At 48.0% G+C, this 27,880-nt stretch overlaps 1 protein-coding gene across 2 annotated transcripts; it reads left to right on the top strand.

The window, feature by feature from the left end:
- The first annotated feature begins 2,163 nt into the window (after positions 1 to 2,163).
- On the top strand, positions 2,164 to 27,880 carry pcmtl (l-isoaspartyl protein carboxyl methyltransferase, like). 2 transcript variants are annotated; one of them, XM_070877381.1, is made up of 9 exons: positions 2,164 to 2,297; positions 2,426 to 2,550; positions 3,222 to 3,326; positions 5,353 to 5,384; positions 23,519 to 23,623; positions 24,490 to 24,610; positions 25,056 to 25,141; positions 27,208 to 27,338; positions 27,698 to 27,880. In XM_070877381.1, the coding sequence occupies exons 2-9, from the start codon at positions 2,436 to 2,438 to the stop codon at positions 27,708 to 27,710; spliced, it is 708 nt and encodes a 235-aa protein (XP_070733482.1). In that variant the 5' UTR covers positions 2,164 to 2,297; positions 2,426 to 2,435; the 3' UTR covers positions 27,711 to 27,880. The 2 variants fall into 2 exon arrangements, with proteins under 2 accessions (XP_070733482.1, XP_070733481.1); XM_070877380.1 differs by having other exon boundaries at positions 2,168 to 2,297; positions 27,208 to 27,377.

Here is a 27,880-nt window from a genome sequence, read left to right on the forward strand (position 1 = left end):
CTTCTTAAGAATGTGTTCACTTCGAACATTCGCCAGTTCTGATGAAGGGTCATCGACCTAATCTCTACAGCTATCTCTTTCAGAACCTTAGGATGTAGGCCATCAGGTCCAGGGGATTTATCGGCTTTCAGTCCCATTCATTTCTCCAGTACTAGTTTTTTACTGATATTTAGTTTTTCAGTTCCTCATTCTCGCTCGACCCTTGGTTCTCCACTATTTCCAGCAAGTTTATAGTGCCTTTCACAACCACCAGACGTCTCGACACTTCACAGCCAATGAAGTACTTTTGAGTGTAGTCACTGTTGCAATGTGGGAAACATGGCAGCCAATTTGTGCACAGGAAGCTCCCACAAATAGCAGTGTGGTAATTGTTTTTGTTATGTTGATTGAGGGATAAATATTGCCCAGAACACCGGAGATAACTCCCCTGCTCTTTTTCGAAATAGTGCTGAAAGACGGCACCTCTGACAGTGCAGTGCTCCCTCAGCACTGGAGTGTCAGCCTAGATTTATATGCTCAAGTTCCTGGAGTGGGGCCTATATCCTCTCTTACTAAAAAAAAAAGTGAGAGAGAGAGACAGAATGAGTGAGTGACAGAGAGACAGACAGAGAGAGAGGGAGAGGGTCCAATAAGAACATAAGAATTAGGAACAGGAGTAGGCCATCTAGCCCCTCGAGCCTGCTCCACCATTCAATAAGATCATGGCTGATCTGGCCGTGGACTCAGTTCCACTTACCCGCCCTCTCCCCGTAACCCTTAATTCCCTTATTGGTTAAAAATCTATCTATCTGTGATTTGAAAACATTCAATGAGCTAGCCTCAACTGCTTCCTTGGGCAGAGAATTCCACAGATTCACAACCCTCTGGGAGAAGAAATTCCTTCTCAACTCGGTTTTAAATTGGCTCCTTCGTATTTTGAGGCTGTGCCCCCTAGTTCTACTCTTCCCCCACCAATGGAAACAACCTCTCTTCCTCTATCTTGTCTATCCCTTTCATGATTTTGAATGTTTCTATAAGATCACCCCTCATCCTTCTGAACTCCAAGGAGTAAAGACCCAGTCTACTCAATCTATCATCATAAGTTAACCCTCTCATCTCCGGAATCAGCCTCGTGAATCGTCTCTGTACCCACTTCAAAGCCAGTATATCCTTCCTTAAGTAAGGTGACCAAAACTGCACACAGTACTCCAGGTGCGGCCTCACCAATACACTGTACAGTTGCAGCAGGACCTCCTTGCTTTTGTACTCCATCCCTCTCGCAATGAAGGCCAACATTCCATTTGCCTTCCTGATTACCTGCTGCACCTGCAAACTAACTTTTTGGGTTTCGTGCACAAGGACCACCAGGTCCCTCTGCACCTCAGCATGTTGTAATTTCTCCCCATTCAAATAATATTCCCTTTTACTGTTTTTTTTTCCCAAGGTGGATGACCTCACACTTTCCGACATTGTATTCCATCTGCCAAACCTTAGCCCATTCGCTTAACCTATCCAAATCCCCTTGCAGCCTCGCTGTGTCCTCTACACAACCCGCTTTCCCACTAATCTTAGTGTCATCTGCAAATTTTGTTGCACTACACTCTGTCCCCTCTTCCAGGTCATCTATGTACATTGTAAACAGTTGTGGTCCCAGCACTGATCCCTGTGGCACACCACTAACCACCGATTTCCTACCGGAAAAAGACCCATTTATCCCGACTCTCTGCTTTCTGTTAGCCAGCCAATTCTTTATCCATGCTAATACATTTCCTCTGACTCCACGTACTTTTATCTTCTGCAGTAACCTTTTGTGTGGCACCTTATCGAATGCCTTTTGGAAATCTAAATACACCACATCCATCGGTACTGGGTGTGCAGCTGAAGGAGAGTGACATCACCTACCTAACACTGGGAGAAAGATCTTTAATTTATATAGCACCTTTCACAACCTCAAGACAAAGCGCTTTACAGTCAATTCAGCACTTTTGAAGTGCATTCACTGTTGTAATGTAGAAAACGTGGCAGCCATATTGTGCACAGCAAGCTCCCACAAACAGCAATGAGATATTGCAATATCTATTTTAGTGATACTGGTTGAGGGATAAATATTGGCCAGGACTCTGGGGATAACTCCACTGCTATACTTCTAATAGTGCCACGGGATCTTTTACGTTCAGCTGAGAGCAGATGGGGCCTCGGTTTAACATCTCAGCTGGAAAACAGCACCTCCGACAGTGCAGCACTCCCTCAGTACTGCATTGAGTATTGGCCTGGATCATGTGATCAAGTCTCTGGAGTGGATGCGAATGCTAACACCAGTGAGTGAGCGAGAGAGACAATGTTGTACAGGTGTAACCATGAACTCCCACACCTTACACTGGGGGCTCTGTGTATTGCAATGTTGAGTGCTGGTTGTGTTGGAGCTAATCGTTGTGCTTTGGTTCAGTTTAAGGGACATGCTGACCATTCTGAAGCTCTCAGTTGTTTTTCCAGTGGGATTATTGCTCGTGAGAAGTATGGCCTGGACCTCATCTGGAAAATCCCACTCTCAGCTAGTTGAGAATCTGAGAAGTGAGTAACTCAAATCATTTTGTTTCACAGCCAGCTTCAGCCAAGTCAAAGTCAGAAATGTCTGGATTAACTCAGCAGGTCAGGCAGAATGTGTGGGGAGAACAGGCATCAATGGGTTAGGTGCCATTCACACTGACCGCACTCGCCCACTGACCGCACTCGCCTCCTGACCCTCGACCCTCGCCCCCTGGCCCCCAACCCCCTCGCCCTCACTGACCACCCTCTGACCACTCGCGCCCACAACGGCCGCACCCACTCACACTGAGCACATACTCGTGTGTAGAATGGGAATGGAGATCGATGCACAATGGGTCAAATGGGCGCAGGCTTGATGAGATATTTAATGGACCTCGTGGCCTAATGAACCAAGCTGTTACTTTCACCAAAGGTGTTGCATGACCCTCGATGGGAGCTTGTCTCGGTGGTTCGTGTTACAATGACAGGAGGGTGTCAGACTCCATCCCACTGATGTACAACAAACCCTTTACCCTACTGCACCCTGTGTGGGGGGAAGCCCAGGCCTGGGGAAGTATTTGGGGTCATGGAGATACTGAGGGGTGCTGCGATAATCGAGCACTTTTACTGCTGACCCAGCTCACACCTCACCTCTGACCCTGAGCCGCTCACATCGAACCTTCATTAAACCGCGGTGTTTTTGTTTACCTCCATAGGAAATGGTGTGATTCGCTCTGAACAAGTGTTTGCGGCTATGATGGCTACGAACCGGGCACTTTACTGCAAACAATCTCCGTTCATGGATGCCCCACAGTCGATAGGTGAGTGGCCCTCCCCCAGGGTGCGTGCTCAGCTCATCCTGTGTAACTGAGCTCGAGAGGCTGGGAGGGCCCAGGATTGGTCCTGGGGGTGTCTGACCCATGCCCTGCCAGGGTTGGGTAGGAAGGCGGGAGAGCGACCCCAAAACATAGTGCCCCTGGGGCTGGTGAGAGGTGGAGGCCGCTGGGACCCACAGGTGCGTCTGGTGATCAGGCCGGGCTGACAGGTGTACAGTCACACCTCAGTCCTGTCCCTCAGTGCGTGTGTACAGTCACACTGTAGGTCCTGTCCCTCAGTGCGTATGTGTGTACAGTCACACCTCAGTCCTGTCCCTCAGGAGGTGTGTGTGTGTGTGTGTACAGTCACACCTCAGCCCTGTCCCTCAGGGGGTGTGTGTGTGTGTGTATACAGTCACACCTCAGCCCTGTCCCTCAGGGTGTGTGTATACAATCACACTGTAGGTCCTGCCCCTCAGGGTGTGTGTGTGTACAGTCACACTGTAGGTTGTGTGTGTGTGTGGTGTGTACGACCCAGGAAAGCATCACAAAACCCGTTTTTCAGAGCACAATGTGCATGCTTTTCCGATCTGTCCAGCTCCAGCTAGACAGATCCTCCGCATCTCGAGAGCGAGGACATTCGCGTGGGCGAGATTGCGGGATTTACCCATCTCTTGCCCAGCGAATGTCCTGAAAACTCTTGCACCTGATAAAAGCAGGCGCATAGCCTACTGTTACAGGTGTAAGAGTTTTAAAACATCATAAATTAAAAAAATGTATTTTATTGTTTAAAAACTCTGCCCACTACAGTAAGTTTATTTTAAACCATAATTAAAAAAACTTTTTAAACAATCAGAATTTTTTTTTCTGACATTTATTAACTTTAATTTCAATTAATTTTAATTTTGTGAGGTGTGTTTTTTTATTTTTTGTGATGTTTAGTGTTTGTTTTTTTTTCATTAATAACAATGAGAACTGGCAGATACGGAGTTCCCATTGCTATTAATGAGAAAGCTGTGGAATACTGTACCTGATTGGTTGAGCAGTCACACGTGATGCACCTTCTGCGTGGGAACCTGGAGGATGGGAGTGCGTTTCGCAGCGCAGGAAGAGAAGGCCTCCCCACTGGAATCCCACGCTCCTCCCGGACCACCAGGTAAATTCATAAAAATTCTCCGGTCTGAGGCGTTGGTTCGAAAGAATCCTCCGACTGGAATTTCAGAACCTGTAGGTCCTGTCCCTCAGGGTGTGTGTGTACTGTCACACTGTAGGTTCTGTCTCTCAGGCTGTGTGTGTACTGTCACACTGTAGGTTCTGTCTCTCAGGCTGTGTGTGTACTGTCACACTGTAGGTTCTGTCTCTCAGGCTGTGTGTGTACTGTCACACTGTAGGTTCTGTCTCTCAGGCTGTGTGTGTACTGTCACACTGTAGGTTCTGTCTCTCAGGATGTGTGTGTACTGTCACACTGTAGGTCCTGTCTCTCAGGATGTGTGTGTACTGTCACACTGTAGGTCCTGTCTCTCAGGATGTGTGTGTACTGTCACACTGTAGGTTCTGTCTCTCAGGATGTGTGTGTACTGTCACACTGTAGGTCCTGTCTCTCAGGATGTGTGTGTACTGTCACACTGTAGGTTCTGTCTCTCAGGATGTGTGTGTACTGTCACACTGTAGGTTCTGTCTCTCAGGCTGTGTGTGTACTGTCACACTGTAGGTCCTGTCTCTCAGGATGTGTGTGTACTGTCACACTGTAGGTTCTGTCTCTCAGGCTGTGTGTGTACTGTCACACTGTAGGTTCTGTCTCTCAGGCTGTGTGTGTACTGTCACACTGTAGGTCCTGTCTCTCAGGATGTGTGTGTACTGTCACACTGTAGGTTCTGTCTCTCAGGATGTGTGTGTACTGTCACACTGTAGGTCCTGTCTCTCAGGGTGTGTGTGTACTGTCACACTGTAGGTCCTGTCCCTCAGGGTGTGTGTGTGTTTCATTAACACTCGAATATATCTTGTAATCGTGGCTCCCTTTCTGTCTCTGCAGGTTATCGTGCAACCATCAGCGCGCCCCACATGGTAAGTGCTGAGTAAACCCTGTGTGTTTCCTGCTCTGTACAGTTTGTACCAGTTTCTGATGTGTGATGAGAGAAACCCCAATGGCAAACTGTATTGTCCAATTAGAAACATGTACTAATCACGGAGAATGGTTGCTGTGAGAAACAGCCCAAGGTGTTCGGGTAGTGTGTGAGGCTCCTCGGGTATTCTCCATGAACGAGAGACCCTGCGCTCTGTGGTGGGGGACCCGGGGCTCTGAGCATCTGGGATCCAGCTGATAAAGTGTCCTCTCTACATCCCTGCATGGAACACTCCAGGCTGAATATTCAGGCTGACTCTGCAGGAGCAGGATGCCCAAAAATTATCCTTGGACACGCAGGTAAATCCAGCACTCCCTGGCTCTCAGCATTGAGACAGATTCCAGGAGAGTTAAGATGACACTGCAATCCTAATTATCAGGCCCCTTTGAGTGTGCATTAAGCAAAATTAAACCTTTTTTTTAATGCGTTTAAAGATATGTGGGCATCGCTGGAAAGGCCAGCATTTATTGCCCGTCCCTAGATGCCCTTGGGAAGGTGGTGGTGAGCCGCCTTCTTGAACTGCTGCAGTCCATGCGGTGAAGGTGCTCCCACATTGCTGTTAGGGAGGGAGTTCCAGGGTTTTGACCCAGTGACGATGAAGGAATGGTGATATATTTCCAAGTCAGGACGGTGTGTGACTTGGAGGGGAATGTGGAGGTGATGGTGTTCCCATGCGCCTGCTGCCCTTGTCCTTCTAGGTGGTAGAGGTCACTGGTTTGGAAGGTACTGTCGAAGAAGCCTTGGCGAGTTGCTGCAGTGCATCTTGTAGATGTTGCACACTGCAGCCATGGTGTGCCGGTGGTGGAGGGAATGGATGTTTAAGGCGGTGGATGGGGTGCCGCTCACGCAGGCTGCTTTGTCCTGGATAGTGTCGAGCTTCTCGAATGTTGTTACATATAAGAACATAATAAATAGGAGCAGGAGTAGGCCATTTGACCTCTCGAGCCTGCTCAGCCATTCAATAAGATCATGGCCTCAATTCCACTTCGCTGCCCATTCCCCATAACCCTTGACTCCCTTATCATTCAAAAATCTGTCTATCTCCGCCTTAACTATATTCAATGACCCAGCCTCCACAGCTCTCTGGGGTAGAGAATTCCAAAGATTCACGACCCTGAGAGAAAAAAATTCTCCTCATTTCTATTTTAAATGGGTGACCCCTGATTCTGAAATTATGCCCCTAGTTCTAGATTCCCCCACGAGGGGAAACATCCTCTCTGCATCTACCCTGTCAAGCCCCCTCAGAATCTTATACGTTTCGATAAGATCATCTCTCATTCTTCGAAACTCCAATGAGTATAGGCTCAACCTGCTCAACCTTTCTTCATAAGTCAACCCCTTCATCTCAGGAATCAACCTCGTGGACCTTCTCTGAACTGCCTCCAATGCAAATATATCCCTCCTTAAATAAGGAGACCAAAACAATATAGAAACATAGAAATTTACAGTGCAGAAGGAGGCTATTTCAGCCCATCGTGTCCGCGCCGGCCAACAAAGAGCCGCACGGCCCTTTTTCAGCTGCCCTGAAGGTTACATATAAAACAATGAACAATGACAGAAAGGCAAAGAGCACCCAGCCCAACCAGGCCGCTTCACACAACTGCAACACCTCCTGCAGCACCATCCCACTCCACCGCCCCCTACATCCCCCCCAACCGGAGCCATGCGATCTCCTGGGAAAGGCAAAAAAAACTGGTAAAAAACCGAGGCCAATTGGGGGAAAAAATCTGGGAAAATTCCTCTCCGACCCATCCAGGTGATTGAAACTAGTCCAGGAGATCACACTGGCTGTATTCGATTCCCTGCAGTACTTACTATCGTATCTGCACCAGCCAACAAGAGGCTATCCAGTCTAATCCCAGTTACCAGCTCTAGGTCCGGAACCCTGCAGGTTATGGCATTTCAAGTGCCCATCCAAGCACCGTTTAAATGTGGTGAGGGTTTCTGCATCCACCACCCTTCCAGACCCTCACAACCCTCTGCGTGAAGATGTCTCCCCTCGATTCCCCTCTAAACCTTCCACCAACCACCTTAAACCTAAGCCCCCTCTTAATTGGCCCCTCCACCAAGGGAATTAGGCCCTTGCTATCCACTATATCTGTTGTGTATGGAGAAAGAGTCAGACTGAACACTGAGCTCAAAGTAAAGTGTGACCTTAGTCTTTTATTGCAGGTTTCCAGAGTGCCTCTCCAACCTGTGAAGCCTCCTTAAATACCTGTGCTCCCAAGGGATTATGGGATCCCTTGGCACTCCAGGGGATGAGCCTTCTGGTGGGTGTACAAAGTAAATACAAGTATACATATATAACAACACTCCCCCCTCCCTGCACCCCCCCCCCTCCCCAAAAGTCAATAGTGTAACAATTTACAATGTGAGTCAATCAGGAGCCCTTCTTGCCCTGGTTGATCGTCTCGGTGTGAAAGCTGGTGTTGTTGGATCATTTGTTGGGCCCTCGCTGGGCTGCTGTGCAGCTGGCCTTGCTGGGTTGCCTGGTGTGTTGGGCCTTGCTGGGCTGCTGTGGATGATGGGTTCTGCTTCGTGGTCAACCGTGATGCCAGTTGCCACTGGTGTGTATGTTGGGGGATCAAAAAAGGTAGGGTCCAAGGTGGGTTGCTCAGGATAGTCCGTGAATCTGAGTTTGATTTGGTCTAAGTGTTTCCGGTGAATGAGTCCATTTGAAACCTTGACCCAAAATACCCTGCTCTTTGGCCACAACAGTGCCGGGAAGCCACTTGGGACCTTGTCCATAATTTAATACAAATACAGGATTATTGATTTCAATCTCGCGTGACACATTTGCGCTATCATGGTATGCACTTTGTTGAAGCCGCCTGCTCTCTACCTGTTCATGTAGATCAGGGTGAACTAACGAGAGTCTTGTCTTAAGTGCTCTTTTCATGAGCAGTTCAGCAGGTGGGATCCCAGTGAATGAGTGGGCTCTTGTGTGGTAGCTAAGCAGGACTTGGGATAGGCGAGTCTGCAGTGAGCCTTCAGTTACCCTCTTCAAGCCTTGCTTGATGGTTTGCACTGCTCCCTCTGCCTGACCATTGGACGCTGGTTTAAACGGGGCAGATGTGACATGTTTGATCCCGTTACAGGTCATGAATTCTTTGAACTCAGCACTGGTAAAACATGGCCCGTTGTCGCTCACCAGGACATTGGGTAGGCCGTGTGTGGCAAACATGGCCCGCAGGCTTTCAGTAGTGGCAGCGGATGTGCTAGCTGACATTATCTCACATTCAATCCACTTGGAGTTCGCGTCTACAACCACAAGGAACATTTTACCCAAGAACGGGCCTGCATAGTCGACGTGTACCCTAGACCACGGTTTGGAGGGCCAAGGCCATAAACTTAGCGGCGCCTCCCTGGGTACATTGCTTAACTGTGAGCGTGTACGACATCTGTGAACGCAGGACTCTAAGCCCGCATCGATACCAGGCCACCACACGTGGGATCTGGCTATTGCTTTCATCATTACAATGCCTGGGTGAGTACTGTGAAGGTCATTGATGAAGGTGTCTCTGCCCTTCTTGAGGACCACTACTCGATTGCCCCACAGAAGGCAGACTGCCTGTATTGACATTTCATCTTTGCATCGCTGGAACAGCTTTATCTCTTCCTGCATTTCCACTGGGACACTGGACCAGTTCCCATGAAGCACACAGCTTTTGACTAGAGATAATAAGGGTTCCTGGCTTGTCCAGGTTTTGGTTTGCCGGGCAGTGACGGGTGATTGCTCACTCTCAAATAGAAACATAGAAACGTAGAAAATAGGTGCAGGAGTAGGCCATTCGGCCCTTCGAGCCTGCACCACCATTCAATGAGTTCATGGCTGAACATGCAACTTCAGTACCCCATTCCTACTTTCTCGCCATACCCCTTGATCCCCCTAGTAGTAAGGACTACATCTAACTCCTTTTTGAATATATTTAGTGAATGCTTGCATAACCATGGCTAGATCTGCGGGCTACGCCATTTCCACCCCGTGGTGGACAGTGGCAGCCTACTGAAAGCATCGGCACAGTTTTCTGTGCCTGGCCTGTGGCGGATGGCGTAGTTGTATGCGGACAATGTGAGTGGCCACCTTTGGATGCGGGCCGATGCGTTGGTATTTATCCCTTTACTCTCGGAGAACAGGGATATAAGTGGCTTATGGTCAGTTTCCAATTCGAATTTTAGCCCAAACAGGTATTGATGCATTTTCTTTACCCCATAGACACACGCTAACGCTTCTTTCTCAATCATGCTGTAGGCGCTCTCGGCCTTAGACAGAGTCCTGGAAGCATAAGCAACCAGTTGCAGTTTCCCGAAATCATTAGCTTGTTGCAATACACACCCGACGCCATATGACGACGTATCACATGCTAGTACCAAACACTTACATGGATCATACAACACAAGCAAGTTGTTTGAGCATAACAATTTTCTTGCTTTTACAAAGGCATTTTCTTGGCTTTTGCTCCAAACCCATTCATCCCCTTTTCGTAGTAAGACATGTAATGGTTCTAACAGTGTGCTGAGACCCGGTAAGAAGTTACCAAAGTAGTTCAGGAGTCCCAGAAACAACCGCAGCTCCGTCACATTCTGTGGCCTCGGTGCATTCTCGATTGCCAACGTCTTCGCGTTGGTGGGCCTGATTCCATCCGCCGCAATCCTCCTTCCCAAGAACTCCACTTCAGGCACCAGGAAAACGCACTTCGAATGTTTTAACCTGAGCCCCACATGGTTGAGTCGACTAAGAACCTCCTCTAGGTTCTGAAGATGCTCGACTGTGTTCCGACCTGTGAGCAAGATGTCATCCTGGAAGACCACGTGTGTGGGACTGACTTCTGTAAGCTTTCCATGTTTCTCTGGAATATCGCCGCCACTGATCGGATTCCAAACGGGCATCTGTTATAAACAAAAAGATTTTTGTGCATGTTGATGCAGGTGAGGGCCTTCGATGATTCCTCCAGTTTCTGCGTCATGTAGGCTGAAGTCAGATCCAGCTTCGTGACCGTCTTTCCTCCCACCAGCGTTGCAAAGAGGTCGTCGGCCTTTGGTAGTGGGTATTGGTCCTGCAGGGAGAAACGATTGATACTTTGTAATCACCATAGATTCTGACAGTGCCATCTCCCTTGAGGACTGGGATGATAGGACTGGCCCGCTCGTTGAACTTGGTCGAGGAAATGATGCCCTCTCTGCAGCCGGTCTAGCTCAATCTCTACCTTTTCTCTCATCATGTAAGGTACTGCTCCCGCCTTGTGATGGATGGGTCGCGCCTCCGGAATTAAGTGGATCTGCACTTTTGCTCCTTGAAATTTCCCGATGCCTGGTTTGAACAGCAAAGGAAATTTGTTTAAGACCTGGGCACATGAAGTGTCGTCAGCGGGCGATAGCGCTTGGACGTCGTCTCAGTTCCAGCGTATCTTTCCCAGCCAGCTCCTGCCGAGCAGCGTGGGACCATCGCCCGGTACCATCCAGAGTGGTAGCTTGTGCACCGTTCCATCGTAGGAGACCTTTACGGTAGCACTGCCGTTTACAGGAATCAGTTCTTTCGTGTAAGTTCTTAGTTTCGTGTGAACTGGAGTTAAGACTGGCATTGAGGCCTAGTTGCACCACAACCTTTCGAAAGTCTTTTTGCCCATGATGGACTGGTTTGCGCCCGTGTCCAGCTCCATTGACACCGGGAGTCCATTTAGTTCAACATTCAGCATTATCAGGGGACAATTCATGGTGAATGTGTGCACCCCATGTACCTCTGTCTCCTCGATCTGAGGCTCTGGTTTGTCGTGATCCTCCATGGATCTGTCCTCCTCTGCAACATGGTGGTTTGCAGGTTTAACAGGCTTTGCAGCTCGCCTGCACACTCGTTGGAGGTGTCCCATTGTTCCACAGCCCTTGCAAGCGTACTCTTTGAATCGGCATGAATGGAAACGATGATCACCCCCGCAGCGCCAACAAGGTGTTAATGGCCTTGCATTCACCACCCTTGATGGTCGACTCTGAGTCATCTGCGGACGTGTAGCTGCAGGTATGTGTGACCTGCCCTGTACGTTACGATTTGAAAACAACATCACTTTGTTCACAATACTTGTAGCAGCACTTGTGTGCTGAGAGATTTGCTTTGTCTTGTCACTGGTGGCAATGAACGCCTGGGCTATCGCTATGGCCTTACTCAAGGTTGGGGTCTCTACAGTCAAAAGTTTGCGAAGTATGGCTTCGTGGCCAATGCCAAGTACGAAAAAGTCTCTGAGCATGTGCTCCAAATATCCTTCAAATTCGCAATGTCCTGCAAGGCATCTTAGCTCGGCGTCATAACGCACCACTGCCTGGCCTTCAGACCTTTTGTAGGTGTAGAACCGGTACCTCGCCATCAGAACGCTTTCCTTTGGGTTCAAATGCTCTCGGACCAGTGTGCACAAATCGTCGTACGATTTCTCCGTGGGTTTCACTGGAGTGAGCAGATTCTTCATGAGGCCATACATTGGTGCCCCACAGACGGTGAGGAGGATCGCTCTCCGTTTGGCAGCGCTCTCTTCCCCATCTAGCTCGTTGGTCACGAAGTATTGGTCGAGTCGCTCCACAAAAGTTTCCCAATCATTTCCCTCCGAGAATTTCTCCAGGATGCCCAATGTTCTCTGCATCTTTGGGTTCGCTATCTGTATCTCGTCGCCAGTTGTTGTGTATGGCGAACGTGTCAGACTGAACACTCTGAGCTCAAAGTAAAGTGTGACCGTAGTCTTTTATTGCAGATCTCCAGAATGCCCCTCCAACCTGTGATGCCTCCTTAAATACCTGTGCTCCCAAGGTATTATGGGATCCCTTGAGACTCCAGGGGATGAGCCCTCTGGTGGTTGTACAGAGTAAATACAAGTATACATATATAACAATATCCAGGCCCCTCAAAATGTTATACACCTCAATGAGGTCTCCTCTCAGCCTCCTCTGTTCTAATGAGAACAAATCCAGCCTATCCAATCTGTACTCATAGTTAAGATTCTCCATTCCAGTCAGCATCCTAATAAATCTCCTCTGCACCCTCTCCATTGCAATCATGTCTTTCCTATAATACGGCGACCAGAACTGCGTGCAGTATTCATGCTGTGGGCCTAACCAGAGTATTATACAATATAAGCATAATCTCCCTGCTGTTGTATTCTATGCCTCAGCCAAGCATTCCGTATGGCGTCTTAACCACCTTATCCACCTGGCCTGCTACTTTCAGAGATCTGTGGACAAGCACTCCAAGCTCCCTTTGTTCATCTACACTATTAAGTGGCCTACCGCTTAATGTGTATACCCTTTCCTTATTAGCCCTCCCCAAGTGCATCACCTCACACTTCTCTGGATTAAATTCCATTTGCCGCTGCTCTGCCCACCTGACCAGTAGATTAATATCCTCCTGCAGCCCATGACTTTTCTCTTCATTATTAATCACACAGCCAATTTTAGTGTCGTCTGCAAACTTCTTAATCATACTTCCTATATTCAAGTCTCATCATCATCATAGGCAGTCCCTCGAAACGAGGATGACTTGCTTCCATGCCGAAAAGGGATGAGTTCACAGGTGTTTCAATGAAGGACCTAATGTTCCGGATCCCGAACTACATCTTGAAGGGTGAAAGATGCCTGTGCGTGGATTTTTTTAACGTGTCTAGATCATTGATGTATACAACAAAAAGCAAGGGACCCAGTACTGAGCCTTGTTGGACCCCGTTGGAAACATCCTTCCAGTCACAAAAACATCCATCAACCATTACCCTTCGCTTCCTACCTCTAAGCCAATTTTAGATCCAACTTGCCACTTTGCCCTGGATCCCAGTCTACCATGTGGGACCTTATCAAAAGCTTTGCTAAAGTCCATATACACTACATCGTACGCACTACCCTCATCGACCCTCCTGGTTACCTCCTCGAAAAAATTCAATCCAGTTAGTCAAACACGATCTTCCCTGAACAAATCTGTGCTGACTGTCCCTAATTAATCCTTGCCTTTCTAAATGTAGATTTATCCTGTCTTACAGGATTTTTTCCAATCATTTTCCCACCACTGAGGTAGGACAGGCCTGTAATTACTCGGCCTATCCCTTTCTCCCTTCTTAAACAAGGGTACTACATTAGCAGTCCCCATGCCCAAATCCATAGAAGACTGGAAAATGATGGTCAAGGCCTCTGCTATTTCCTCTTTTACTTCACTCAACAGCCTGGGATAAATGTCATCCGTCCTGGGGACTTATCTACTTTCAAAGCTGCTAAACCCCATAATATCTCCTCTCTCACTATATTTATTTCATACAGAATTTCACACACCTCCTCGATAGCAGTATCCGCATTGCCCCTTTCCTTTGTGAAAACAGACCCAAAGTATTCATTAAGAACCATACCAACATCTTCTGCCTCCACACACACATTATCCTCATAGCCTCGAATAGGCCCCACTCTTTAGTTATCCTCTTGTACTTAATATATTTATAGAACATCTTTGCGTTTTCCTTAATTTTACTTGACAAGAATTTTTCATGCTCTCGCTTAGCATTCCTAATATCCTTTTTAATTTTGCCTGAACTTTCTATATTCCTCCAGAGATTCTACAGTATTTAGCCGTCTGTATATGACATAAGCTTCTCTTTTTTTCTTTATCCTCCCCTGTAAGTCCCTAGACATCCAGGGGGCTCTAGAATTGTTATTCCCACCCTTTTTCTTTAAGGGCACGTTTGGCCTGAGCCTTCCGGATCTCCTCCTTAAATGCCTCCCACTGTTCCGACACTGATTTACCCACAAGTAGCTGTTTCCAGTCCACCATGGCCAAATCACTCCTCAACTTAGCAAAATTAGCTTTTCCCCAATTTGGGACTTTCATTCCTGGTCTATCCTTGTCCTTATCCATAACTAATTTAAATCTGACTGAATTATGGTCACTGGCTCCCAAGTGCTCTCCCACTGATACCCCTTCAACCTGTCCAGCTTCATTCTCCAAAACTAAATCCAAAGCCGCCCCCTCTCGTGTTGGGCTTGCTACATACTGACTAAAAAAGTTATTTTGAATACATTTTAAGAATTCCACACCTTCTTTACCCTTCACACTATATTTGTTCCAATCAATATTAGGATAGTTAAAATCCCCTACTATTACTACCCTATGGTTTTTGGACTTCACAGCAATTTGCCTCCATATTTGCTCCTCTACCTCCCTCCCACTGTTTGGGGGTCTAGAATAAACACCAGCAGTGTGATTGCTCCTTCTTTATTTTTCAATTTGACCCATGTGACCTCATTTGATGATCCCTCTAACATATCCCTCCTCACCGCTGTAATAGTTTCCTGATCAATTCCGCGATTCCCCCCTCCTTTTTGCCCCCCCTCTCTGTCTTGTCTAAAAATCCTGTAAGCAGAAATATTGAGCTGCCAAACCTGCCACTCTTTCAGCCATGTCTCTGTTATAGCATACTCCCAAATGTCTACTTGTACTCTTAGCTCATCCACCTTATTCACTATACTCCTTGCATTAAAGTATTTAGCACAGGAAGACCTCCTTGATTACCACTTACTAACCCTTGTTTCCTCTGTCTTACAGATTCACTTTCTAAATTCTTGCTATTCAATTTTAGCTTTACTTCCTTCTCTATTGAATTTGTTCTCAGGTTCCCACCCCACTGCCAAGCTAGTTTAAACTCTCCCCAACAGCACTAGCAAAACTCCCTGCGAGGATATTGGTCCTGGCGCTATTGAGGTGTAATCCGTCCAGTTTGTACAGGTCCCATCTCCCCCAGAAGTGGTCCCAATGTCTCAGGAATTTAAAGCCCTCCCTCCTACACCAAGTCTCCAGCCACACACTCATCCTCTCTAATCCTTCTATTCTTATACTCATTAGCACGTGGCACCAGTAGTAATCTGGCATACAGTACTCCAGGTGTGACCTCACCAATACCCTGTGCAGTTGTAGCAGGACCTCCCTACTTTTATACTCCAACCCCTTTGCAATAAAGGCCAACATTCCATTTTCCTTCCTAATTACTTGCTGTACCTGCATGTTAACTTTTTATGTTTCATGTACAAGGACCCCCAAATCTCTCTGTACTGCAGCATTTTGTAATCTCTCCCCATTTAAATAATTTGCTTTTTTATTTTTCCTACCAAAGTGGATAGCCTCACATTTTCCTACATTATCTGCCAAATTTTTGCCCATTCACTTAGCCTGTCTATTCTGGTCACCGCATTACAGGAAGGACGTGATTGCACTGGAGAGGGTACAGGGGAGATTTACGAGGATGTTGCTGGGAGTGGAGAATTTTAGCTATGAGGACAGATTGGATAGGCTGGGTTTGTTTTCCTTGGAACAGAGATGACTGAGGGACGACCTCATTGAGGTGTATAAAATTATGAGGGGCCTAGATACAGTGGATAGGAAGGACCTCTTTCCCTTAGCAGAGGGGTCAACAACCAGTGGGCATAAATTTAAAGTAATTGGAAGAAGGTTTGGAAGGGATTTGAGGGGAAATTTCTTCACTGCTTTCCCACCTAATTTGGCTACATTACACGTGGCCCCTTCATCTAAATCATTAATATAGATTGTAAATAATTGAGGCCCCAGCACTGATCCCTGTCGCACCCCACTAATTACAGTTTGCCAACCTGAAAATGACTCATTTATTCCGACTTTCTGTTCTCTGTTAGTTAGCCAATCCTCTAACCATGCTAATATATTACCCCCAATCCCGTGAGCTCTTATTTTGTGCCTTTTATGTGGCACCTTATCGAATACCTTCTGGAAATCCAAATACACCACATCCACTGGTTCCCCTTTATCTACCCTGCTCTTTACATCCTCAAAGAACTCTAGAAAATTTGTCAAATATGATTTCCCTTTCGTAAAACCATGCTGTCTCTGCTTGACTGTATTATGATTTTCTAAATGTCCTGCTACTACTTCCTTCATAATAGACTCCAGCATTTTCCCAATGACAGATGTTAGGCTAACTGGTCTATAGTTTCCTGCTTCCTGTCTCCCTCCTTTCTTGAATAGGGGCGTTACATTTGCGGTTTTCCAATCTCCTAGGACCTCCCCAGAACCCAGGGAATTTTGGTAGATTACAACCAATGCATCCACTATCTCTGCAGCCATTTCTTTTAAGACCCCAGAATGCAGGCCATCAGGTCCAGGGGACCTGTCCACCTTTAGTCCCATTAGTTTGCCGAGTACTTTTTCTCCAGTGATAGTGATTGTTTTACGTTCATCCCCTCTCCCAATAGCCCCTTGATTATCAATTATTGGGATATTTTTAGTGTCTTCTACCGTGAAGACTGATACAAAATATTTGTTCAAAGTCTCTGCCATTTCCCTGTTCCCCATTATTAATTCCCCAGTCTCATCCTCTACGGGACCAACATTTGCTTTAGCCATTCTCTTCCTTTTTATATACCTGTAGAAGCTCTTACTGTCTGTTTTATATTTCTTGCTAGTTTACTGTCACAAGCTATCCTCTCTGTTATTTTTTTAGTTGTCTGTTGCTGGTTTCTAAAAATTTTCCAATCTTCTGGCCTTCCACTATTCTTCACAACATTGTATGCCTTTGTTTTCAATTTGATACCATCCTTAACTTCCTTAGTTAGCCACGGATGGTTCATCCTTCTCTTAGAGTCTTTCTTTTTCACTAGAATATGCCTTTGCTGAGAGTTATGAAATATCTCCTTAAATGTCTGCCACTGCTTTTCTACCATCCCATACTTCAATCTATTTTCCCAATCCACTTTAGCCAACTGTCTTCATCCCTTTATTTAAGTTCAGGACACTAATTTCAGACCTAGCTATCTCGCCCTCAAACTGAACTTGAAATTCTACCATGCTATGATCACTCTTCACAAGAGGATCCTTTACTATGAGATCATTAATTAATCCAGACTCATTACACATTACCAGATCTAAAATAGCCTGCTCCCTGGTTGGTTCCACAATGTATTGTTCTAAGAAACCATCCTGCATACACTCTATGAACTCATCCTCAAGGCTACCTTTGGACAAATTAAATTGGCAATCAATATGAAGATTAAAATTGCCCATGATTATTGCAGTACATTTCTTACAAGCCTCCATTATTTCTTGGTTTATTCTCTGTCCTACAGTGTGGCTACTGTTAGGGGGCCTGTAGACCACTCCCACCAGTGACTTCTTTCTCTTGTTATTTCTTGTCTCCACCCAAACTGATTCTACATCTTGATCTTCTGAGCCAGTATCATTTCTCACTACTGCACTGATCTCATCCTTTATTAACAGATCTACCCCACCTCCTTTTCCTTTCTGCCTATCTTTCCAAAGTGTCAAGTACCCCTGAATATTCAGTTCCCAGCCTTGGTCACCTTGCAACCACGTCTCTGTACTGGCTATCAGATCATACCCATTTATTTCTACTTGTGCCATCAACTCATCTATCTTGTTATGAATGTTGCGTGCACTCAGATAAAGAGCTTTTAATTTTGTTTTATTACCATTTTTCCCTGCTTTGACCTCACTTTCTGATGCACTCTTATGTGTATACGCTCTGTCCCTTCCTGTCACACTCTGGTTAACATTACCCTATCGCTATCCTGCACTATTGCCTTCTCCTTTCGCTTTGACTTTTTACATTTCCGCTCACCTGCAATTGTTGGAGCTGCACTCATCCAGGCAAATGGAGAGTATTCCATCACACTTCTGACTTGTGCCTAGTAGATAGTGGAAAGGCTTTGGGGAGTCAGGAGGTGAGACACTCGCCGCAGAATACCCAGCCTCTGATCATTTCTTGTTGCTGCAGTATTTATGTGGCTGGTCCAGTTAAGTTTCTGGTCAATGATGACCCCCAGGATGTTGACGGTGGGGGATTCGACGTAGGTAAAGCCATTGAATATCAAGGGACGGTGGTTAGACTCTCGCTTGTTGGAGATGGTCATTGCCTGACACTTGTGTGGTGCGAATGTTACTTGCCATTATCAGCCCAAGCCTGAATGTCGGCCAGGTATTGCTGCATGTGGACATAGACTGCTTCATTAGCTGCTTCCTTCTGCCCACAGTTTTCTGTCTAGCTGCTTGTTTTACGTTTAGTTCTAACACACACACTCCAGGCCATTTTGAGTAATTTGAAACATGCCATGGGGTAAGTGTAGATTGTTTGGAAGGAACAGATGACTGTGGACCTATGTTTCCCAAGGCTCTCCACTAGTGGAGTTTTCTCATCTCATGGCTGGGTCTGTTGTAGACTCAATGGTAGAGATTGGTCACTGTGATTGGTCAACAATTCCATTCTCATTGAATCATGTGACTACCTGGATGGTCGAAGGTGAAACTAGATGAACCGTGGTCTTTTTTTCATCGAGCAATTCCTATCTTCTTCTTGTCTCAATAACGTTCCATATGTAAGAATATTGAACAGAATACTATTCCTGGCAGACTCCTGTGGCAGGCAGCCAGCAAAGGTTTGGTTAGTCTGGGCCCCGATCACGTCCCTCTATAATCTCTCGCAGCTCCTTCACCCTGACCTCACCGCTCCTGGTGTGTCTGCCCACGCTCCAATCACCGACCTGGTCCTTGATGACGTCCCTCTTCGCTGCCGCCGCAGCTCGCGCTACTCCCTGAAGTGGTATGCCTCCACGCTGCTCCCGAGCCGCTGCTCGCCGCTCCTTTTATGGCCCCGACCTGCCGCTGGTGTTCCCACACAGGTCGTGGTCATAAAGGGAGTGATTCAGGACCTGGAATATGAGATCCTTCATTGAAACACCTGTGAACTCGTCCTTCTTTTGGCGTGGAAGCAAGTCATCCTCGCTTTGAGGGACTGCCTATGATGATGGGTTGGTCTGGACATTCCCTGATTATTTCATGGTTGTTAGGATGCAGGATGAAGGAAGGCATGTCAGGGAGATCTGCAGACACCTCAGCCATATTGTCCACCAACCATATATGCAAGAGTTGGCACACCTGTCTGTCAGTAGCTTAGGGCAGTGTTCCCTGCAGGCTTGGCTATCTGCTGCAGTCAAACTGAAACATCGGCTCAGCACTGACCGAGCCTGTGATGGTCACCTCAGGGGTAGTGCGCTGCTGCCCTGCCCTGTGGGAGAATGCCTTCAAGTGAAGAACCCAGTTGATGTGGCACAGCATCCATTTCACCAGCAGGGGATGAGCGCTACACTGCTCCATCATGTACCCCAGGTACCATATGTTGGGTCACCTGTTAGTCTACCACCTTCCTCTTCTGATTCACATCCACACGTTTCGAATAATCACCAGACCCCTGGTAGTGGAGTGTACAAATAGACTTTATTGATGTCCAACACAAAGATCAATCTATACAGTACAACAGCATAGCTTGGGGTCTCTCTCCCCAGCTCTCCAATATCCTGGAAAACCCCACACTTTTTATGCAACTCAGTGTGCCTACTTCAAAGGTACATTTCAAAGCTAAGACATCATGATCTATCTGTTCACGGATCCCTTCCAAAACAGTTTTTTGACAGCTTTTTTTACCTAAACATCCACTCTATACCATGGTTAATCGATCCCTCTGCCTATGTTTATGACACTAGTCACTAAAGTTAGATACTTTAATCACTTGTGGTCAATGCTGTTCCAGTCACTGATTTCCTTGCACAGACATCCCACTGTCTTCATGTTTATCTTTGAAAGCCTGTTGCTCTATGGTCAATTATAGTTACACAGGGCAAATACAGCTCGGGTTAGATAGAGTAAAGCTCCCCCTACACTGTCCTATCTATAAAAGGTGAGTGGCGGCCATACCACTGCAAGGTACAGCACGAGCTGGTGCAGGAGGGCGACTGGATTGGACGTCATCAAGGTCCAGGTCAGTGATTGGAGCATGGGCAGGTTCAGTAGGAGCGGCGAGATCGGGGCGAAGGAACGGTGAGAGATCGGAGCCCAGGAGAGGCGTGAGTTTGGGGCCAGAAGAGGCGAGGTCCCAGGGGCAGCACGGGCCAGTCCACACTGTGATTGTGTGCGCACTAGGTCCGTGCAGCAGAGCTGGTCTCCAGTCGTCTTGGTTAACCCTTGCCACTGGAGCAAGACCTGGCTCTGTCAAGCCCGTGTGGTGGCTGGTGTGCAACAGCCACCCCACGTTAAAAAAATCCACACACATGTATCTTCCACCCTTCAGGATGTAGTTTGGGATCTGGAATATTAGGTCCTTCATTGAAACACCTGTGAACTCATCCCTTTTGGCGTGGAAGCAAGTCATCCTCGGACCTTGGAGTGCATGTCCACAGATCCCTGAAGATAGCAGGACAGGTAGATAAGGTGGTTAAGAAGGCCTATGGAATAATTGCCTTTATTAGCCGAGGCAAAGAATACAAGAGTAGGGGGATTATGCTTGAACTGTATAAAACACTAGTTAGGCCGCAGCTAGAGTACTGCGTGCAGAGTTTCACCACATTACAGGAAAGATGTGATTGCACTGGAAAGAACATAAGAAATAGGAGCAGGAGTAGGTCATACGGCCCCTCGAGCCTGCTCCGCCATTTAATAAGGTCATGGCTGATCTGATCATGGACTCAGCTCCACTTCCCTGCCCGCTCCCCCTTATCCCCTTATTGTTTAATAAACTGTTTATTTCTGTCTTAATGACCCAGCTTCCACAGCTCTCTCAGGCAGCGAATTCCACAGATTTACAACCCTCTGAGAGAAGAAATTTCTCCTCATCTCTGTTTTAAATGGGCGGCCTTTGCCCTCTAGTTCTAGTCTCCCCCATCAGTGCAAACATCCTCTCTGCATCCAACCCAAGGGTGCAGAGGAGATTTACGAGGATGTTGCCTGGACTGGAAAATTTTAGCTATGAGGAACGATTGGATAGGCTGGGGTTGTTTTCTTTGGAACAGAGGAAGCTGAAAGCAGACCTTATTGAGGTGTATAAAATTATGAGGGGAGTGGATAGGAAGGACCGATTTCCCTTAGCAGAGGGGACAACAACCAGGGGGCACGGATTTAAATATCTTCACCCAGAGGGTGGTGGGGGTCTGGAACTCACTGCCTGAAAGGCAGTGGTAGAGGCAGAAACCCTCATCACATTTAAAAAGTACTTGGATGTGCACTTGAAGTGCTGTAACCTGCAGGGCTATGGACCAAGAGCTGGAAAGTGGGATTAGGCTGGGTAGCTCTTTGTTGATGGGCTGAAATGGCCTCCGTCCGTACTGTAAATTTCTATGATTCTTTGACTCCCAGGGCGGTTACAGCACAGGTTAGATACAGAGTAAAGCTCCCTCTTCACTGTCCCATCAAACATTCCCAGGGCAGGTACAGCACGGGTTAGATACAGAGTAAAGCTCCCTCTGCACTGTCCCATCAAACATTCCCAGGGCAGGTACAGCACGGGTTAGATACAGAGTAAAGCTCCCTCTACACTGTCCCATCAAACACTCCCAGGGCAGGTACAGCACGGGGTTAGATACAGATTAAAGCTCCCTCTACACTGTCCCATCAAACACTCCCGGGGCAGGTACAGGGGGTTAGATACAGAGTAAAGCTCCCTCTACACTGTCCCATCAAACACTCCCAGGGCAGGTACAGCACGGGTTAGATACAGAGTAACGTTCCCTCTACACTATCCCATCAAACACTCCCAGGGCAGGTACAGGGGGTTAGATACAGAGTAAAGCTCCCTCCACACTGTCCCATCAAACACTCCCAGGGCAGGTACAGCACGGATTAGATACAGAGTAAAACTCCCTCTATACTGTCCCAACCTAACGAGGTCCACCATTGTACTTGTTAACACTTTGATTGACCCTGAAATGAGCGTTTGACCACATATCCGCAGCATAACTAAGATCACTTATTTCCGCCTCTGTAACATCGCTCTTCCTTCAGCTCATCCACTGCTGAAGCCCTCATTCATGCCTTTGTTACCTCTACACTTGACTATTCCAATGCTTTCCTGGCTGGCATCCCACATTCTGCCCTCCGTAAAGTAGAGGTGATCCAAAACTCAGCTGCCCGTGTCCTAACTCGCACCGTGTCCTGCTCACCCATCACCCCTGTGCTCGCTGACCTACATTGGCTTCTGGTTAAACAGCGCCTCAATTTCAAAATTCTCATCCTTGTTTACAAATCCCTCCATGGCCCTCGCCCCTCCCTATCTCTGTAATCTCCTCCAACCTCACAACCCCCCCCCCCGAGATGTCTGCACTTCTCTAATTCTGCCCTCTTGAGCATCCCTGATTATAATCGCTCAACCATTGGTGGCCGTGCCTTCTGTTGCCTGAGTCCCAAGCTCTGGAACTCCCTCCCTAAACCTCTCTGCCTCTCTACCTCTCTTTTCACCTTCAAGATGCTCCTTAAAATATACCACTTTGAGTAAACCTTTGGTCACCTGTGTTAATTTCTACTTATGCAGCTTGGTGTCAAATTTTTATCTCATAATACTCCTGTGGAGTGCCTTGGGACGTTTCACTACGTTAAAGGCGCTATATAAATACAAGTTGTTGTTGTTTGTGACCCAGTCCTGTGACCTTTCTAAGTGAGGCATCGGTTTGGTGTTGATTAGAAGCCCTGCAATCTGGGTCTGCGAGGTGAGTGGACAGTGATGAATACTGTAGTATCAGACTATGAGTCAGAGAACGGGCCCCTTGCTCACTGTGTCTGGGCTGTATTTCAGGTGGGACTGACGTGTGCTGCTGCCTGTGTGCAGCTCCCTGCCGGGCACTGATTCTGGATCTGTGGGCATCGCTGGCAAAGCCAGCATTTATTGCCCATCCCTAATTGCCCTTGAGAAGGTGGTGGTGAGCTGCCATTTCAGGGGGCAGTTAAGAGTCAACCACATTGCTGTGGGTCTGGATTCACACACAGGGTAAGGACAGCAGGTTTCCTTCCCTTAAAGGACATTAGTGAACCCGATGACCGGTAGTTTCATGGTCACCATTACTGATACTAGCTTTTTATTCCAGATTTATTTATTAACTGAATTTAAATTCCCCAGCTGCCGTGGTGGGATTTGAACTCGTGTCTCTGGATCATTAGTCTAAGCCTTGAGATTACTAGTACAGTAATATTGCCACTATGCTACTGTACCCTTGTATCTGTGTAAGATTTGATGCGAAGTTGCTGTGTTTCTCTGCTCCCAGCACGCACACGCACTGGAATGTCTGAAGGACCATCTGTACCCAGGGGCCCAAGCCCTGGATGTGGGTTCAGGAAGTGGCTACCTGACTGCCTGCATGGCCAGAATGGTGAGTGAAGGGTGCGGGGGGGGGAGAGACACGGGCGAGGGGCGCGGGAGTGGACGTGCGGCGGGGGGGAGGGGGGGGGGGAGAAGGGATGTGCGGAGGGGGGAGGGGATGTGCGGAGGGGGGAGGGGATGTGCGGAGGGGGGAGGGGGGAAGGGCTGGGAAGAGGAGGGGTGGGGGAGGGGATGTGCGGAGGGGGGAGGGGATGTGCGGAGGGGGGAGGGGATGTGCGGAGGGGGGGAGGTTGATCGGTCCAACACATCTGCAGAAATCAATAACTGGCAGGCAGTAAGAACGTGTGAAACGTGTAGACTTCGCGAGGCGCTGTTCAACCGGGGAGGTTTATGTTTATAACAACAACAGCTTGTATTTATATAGCGCCTTTAAGGTAACGAAATCTCTCGAGGTGCTTCACGGGAGTATTATGGGATAAAAATTTGACACATGTAGAAACTTGCGCCGGTGACCAAAAGTTTGGTCAAAGAAGTAGGTTTTAAGGAGCGTCTTAAAGGAGGATAGAGAGGCGGAGAGGTTTAGGCAGGGAGTGCTAGAGCTTGGTTAAGTGATTACAATCGGGGATGGTCAAGAGGACAGAATTGGAGGAGCGCAGACATCTCGGGGGGGGGGGGGGGGGCGGAGTTGTGGGGCTGGAGGAGATTACAGAGTTAGGGAGGGGCGAGGCCATGGAGGATTAGAAAACAAGGATGAACATTTTGAGATTGAGACGTTGCTTAAGCAGGAACCAATGTAGGTCAGTGAGCACAGGGGTGATGGGTGAGCGGGACTTGGTGCGAGTTAGGACACGGGCTGCCGAGTTTTGGATCACCTGTAGTTTAGCACTGGAGAATGTATCTGCTCTCTGCTCACAGGTGGGTCCCACGGGGAAGGTGGTCGGAATCGATCACATCGCAGAACTGGTGGCAGAATCCATTGACAACGTGCAGTCCGACGATCCTCGACTGCTCAGCTCAGGCCGGCTCTCATTGATCGGTACGTGGGGGGTGTGGCTGGACTGCGGGGGTGGGGGGACAGGAGCACGAGAGGGTAGGCGGGGAAGGAGAGGGGGGGTGAGGGAGGGGTTGCAGGGTAGGTCTAGGGTTGAGGGGGCGAAGGAGGGGAGGGGTGGGTTGGAGTGTGGGTATGCAATGGAGCGGCGAAGGCGGTAGAGGGGCGGAGAGGAGCGTCAGGTGGGGGAGGGGAGGAGAGGAGCAGAGCACGGTGGAGGGGTCGGGGGGTGAGGAGTGGCCTTGCTGACCAGATCCCCACACCGAGATGCACGCTGTGGGGCAGGAGGGTGGGGTAAGCACTGTGGGGAGAGTGGAGGGTTGGGGAGGGGTTTGTGGGGAAGCTCTGGGGAGGGTGCGGGTTTGGGGTGTCGGGGGCGGAGTGCAGAGCCAGTTCCCCACGCTCACTCCTCTCACCTTTGCCCTTTCAGTGGGAGACGGCCGGCTTGGGTTCCCGGATGGAGCGCCCTATGACGCCATTCACGTGGGCGCAGCTGCTGAAACGGTTCCTCAGGCGGTAAGCAAGTCTCTGTTTCTGTAAACCTTGCGTTAGAGACTCTCCTCGTCTGTGCAGAGGTACCGAGTAGAATTTAACTACATCGGGAGCTCGAAGCCCTTGTTCAGAGAAAGTGTTCTAACTCCAGGGGAAAGATTACTGAAGCCACAACAAGCAAGTAATTTAGATAAAATAGTGTTCTGTGTTTGGAGTGACTCATATTAAAAGAATCATTCATTTCTGTTTTTGAGATATAAGCCGTAGCTCAGTTGTTAGCAACATCGCCTCCGAGTCAAAGACCTGAGCACATAATCCAGGCTGGCACTCCCAGTGCAGTACTGAGGGAGCACTACATTGTTGGAGGTGCCATCCTTTGGATCAGATGTTAAACCAAGGCTCCGCCCTGTGACCCTGTAGCCGCCTTGTGACCATGCACTAAGGAAGACACAAATAACCTTCCGGAAATACTAGGGGACCGAGGGTCTAGCAAGAAGGAGGAACTGAAGGAAATCCTTATTAGTCAGGAAATTGATGGGATTGAAGGCCGATAAATTCCCGGGGCCTGATGGTCTGCATCTCAGAGTACTTAAAGAAGTGGCCCTAGAAATAGTGGATGCATTGGTGGTCATTTTCCAACATTCTATAGACTGGATCAGTTCCTATGGATTTGAAGGTAACTAATGTAACCCTACTTTCTAAAAAAGGAGGGAGAGAAAACAGGGAATTATAGACCAGTTAGCCTGACATCAGTAGTGGGGAAAATGTTGGAATCAATTATTAAAGATGTAATAGCAGCGCATTTGGAAAGCAGTGACAGGATCGGTCCAAGTCAGCATGGATTTATGAAAGGGAAATCATGCTTGATAAATCTTCTACGATTTTTTGAGGATGTAACTAGTAGAGTGGATAAGGGAGAATTAATGGATGTGTATTTGGACTTTTAAAGGGCTTTTGACAAGGTCCCACACAAGAGATTAGTGTGCAAAATTAAAGCACATGGTATTGGAGGTAATGTATTGACGTGGATAGAGAACTGGTTGGCAGACAGGAAGCAGAGAGTAGAAATAAACGGATCCTTTTCAGAATGGCAGGCAGTGGCTAGTGGGGTACCGCAGGGCTCAGTGCTGGGACCCCAGCTATTTACAATATACATTAATGATTTAAATGAAGGAATTGAGTGTAATATCTCCACGTTTGCAGATGACACTAAGCTGGGTGACAGTGTGAGCTGTGAGGAGGATGCTAAGAGGCTACAAGGTAACTTGGACAAGTTAGGCGAGTGGGCAAAGGCGTGGCAGATGCAGTATAATGTAGATAAATGTGAGGTTATCCACTTGGGTGGCAAAAACAGGAAGGCAGAATATTATCTGAATGGTGACAGATTAGGAAAAGGGGAGGTGCAATGAGACCTGGGTGTCATGGTTCATCAGTCATTGAAAGTTGGCATACAGGTACAGCAGGCGGTGAAGAAGGCAAATGGCATGTTGGCCTTCATAGCGAGAGGATTTGAGTATAGGAGCAGGGAGGTCTTACTGCAGTTGTACAGGGCCTTGATGAGGCCACACCTTGAGTATTGTGTGCAGTTTTGGTCTCCTAATCTGAGGAAGGACATTCTTGCTATTGAGGGAGCGAAGGTTGATTCCCGTGATCGCAGGACTGAATCGACAAGGCTTATATTCGCTGGAATTTAGAAGAATGAGAGGGGATCTCATAGAAACACATATAATACTGAAGGGATTGACAGGTTAGATGCAGGAAGAATGTTCCCGATGTTGGGGAAGTCCAGAACCAGGGGTCACAGTCTAAGCCATTTAGGACCGAGATGAGGAGAAACTTCTTCACTCAGAGAATTGTGAACCTGTGGAATTCTCTACCACAGAAAACTGTTGAGGTCAATTCGTTAGATATATTCAAAAGGGGGTTAGATGTGGCCCTTACGGCTAAAGGGTTTAAGGGGTATGGAGAAAAAGCAGGAATGGAGTACTGAAGTTGCATGGTTAGCCATGATCATATTGAATGGTGGTGCAGGCACAAATGGCCTACTCCTGCACCTATTTTCTATGTTTCTATCCGTTCTGTGCCCACAGTTGCTGCAGCAGCTGAAGCCGGGTGGAAGGCTGGTGGTGCCGGTTGGTGCGAGCGGGGGGAGCCAGTCGCTGGAGCAGTACGACAGGAGCGAGGACGGCAACATCACCCGCACTCGGCTCATGGGAGTCATGTATGTCCCATTGACCGACCGGGCCCGGCAATGGAGAGGGTACATGTGCACTTGGGGGTCATTGTGTGTGTCAGCGGGGTGTGTGTGTGTGTCGGTGGGGGGAGTCGTGTATAGGGAGGGGCTGTGTGTGTGTAGGTGATGGGGGAGGGGGCGCGTGGTGTGGCGTGTGTGTCTTGGGGGGGGGGAGCTGTGTGGGCATCGGGGGATATGGCCCGGGGAGGGGGGGGATATGGCGGGTCAGTGAGCTGGGGCTGGTTAGCACAAGCGTTGTGTGGGTGAAGGTTGGTGTGTGTACGTACAGTGGACAGCTGTGGCTGTAGAGGGACCTCTCCGATCACATTCTTTCTGTCTCATTGCAGGACTGACCTGTGAAGGCAGAGTCCGATTCTCACCAACACGTGTGTTTAAAGCCTGGCGCCTGCAATGGATATCAGCACCACCCTAGACTCAGGCCTCACTCTCTTCACTGAGACCATCAACGCTCAGCCTTAGGTGTGAACTGCGGGGGGGAGGGGTAGGGAGTTTCTGCTGGGTGGTCAGTG

The sequence above is a fragment of the Pristiophorus japonicus genome, chromosome 4 (genome assembly GCF_044704955.1).
Source record: "Pristiophorus japonicus isolate sPriJap1 chromosome 4, sPriJap1.hap1, whole genome shotgun sequence".
NCBI lineage: Eukaryota > Metazoa > Chordata > Chondrichthyes > Pristiophoridae > Pristiophorus > Pristiophorus japonicus.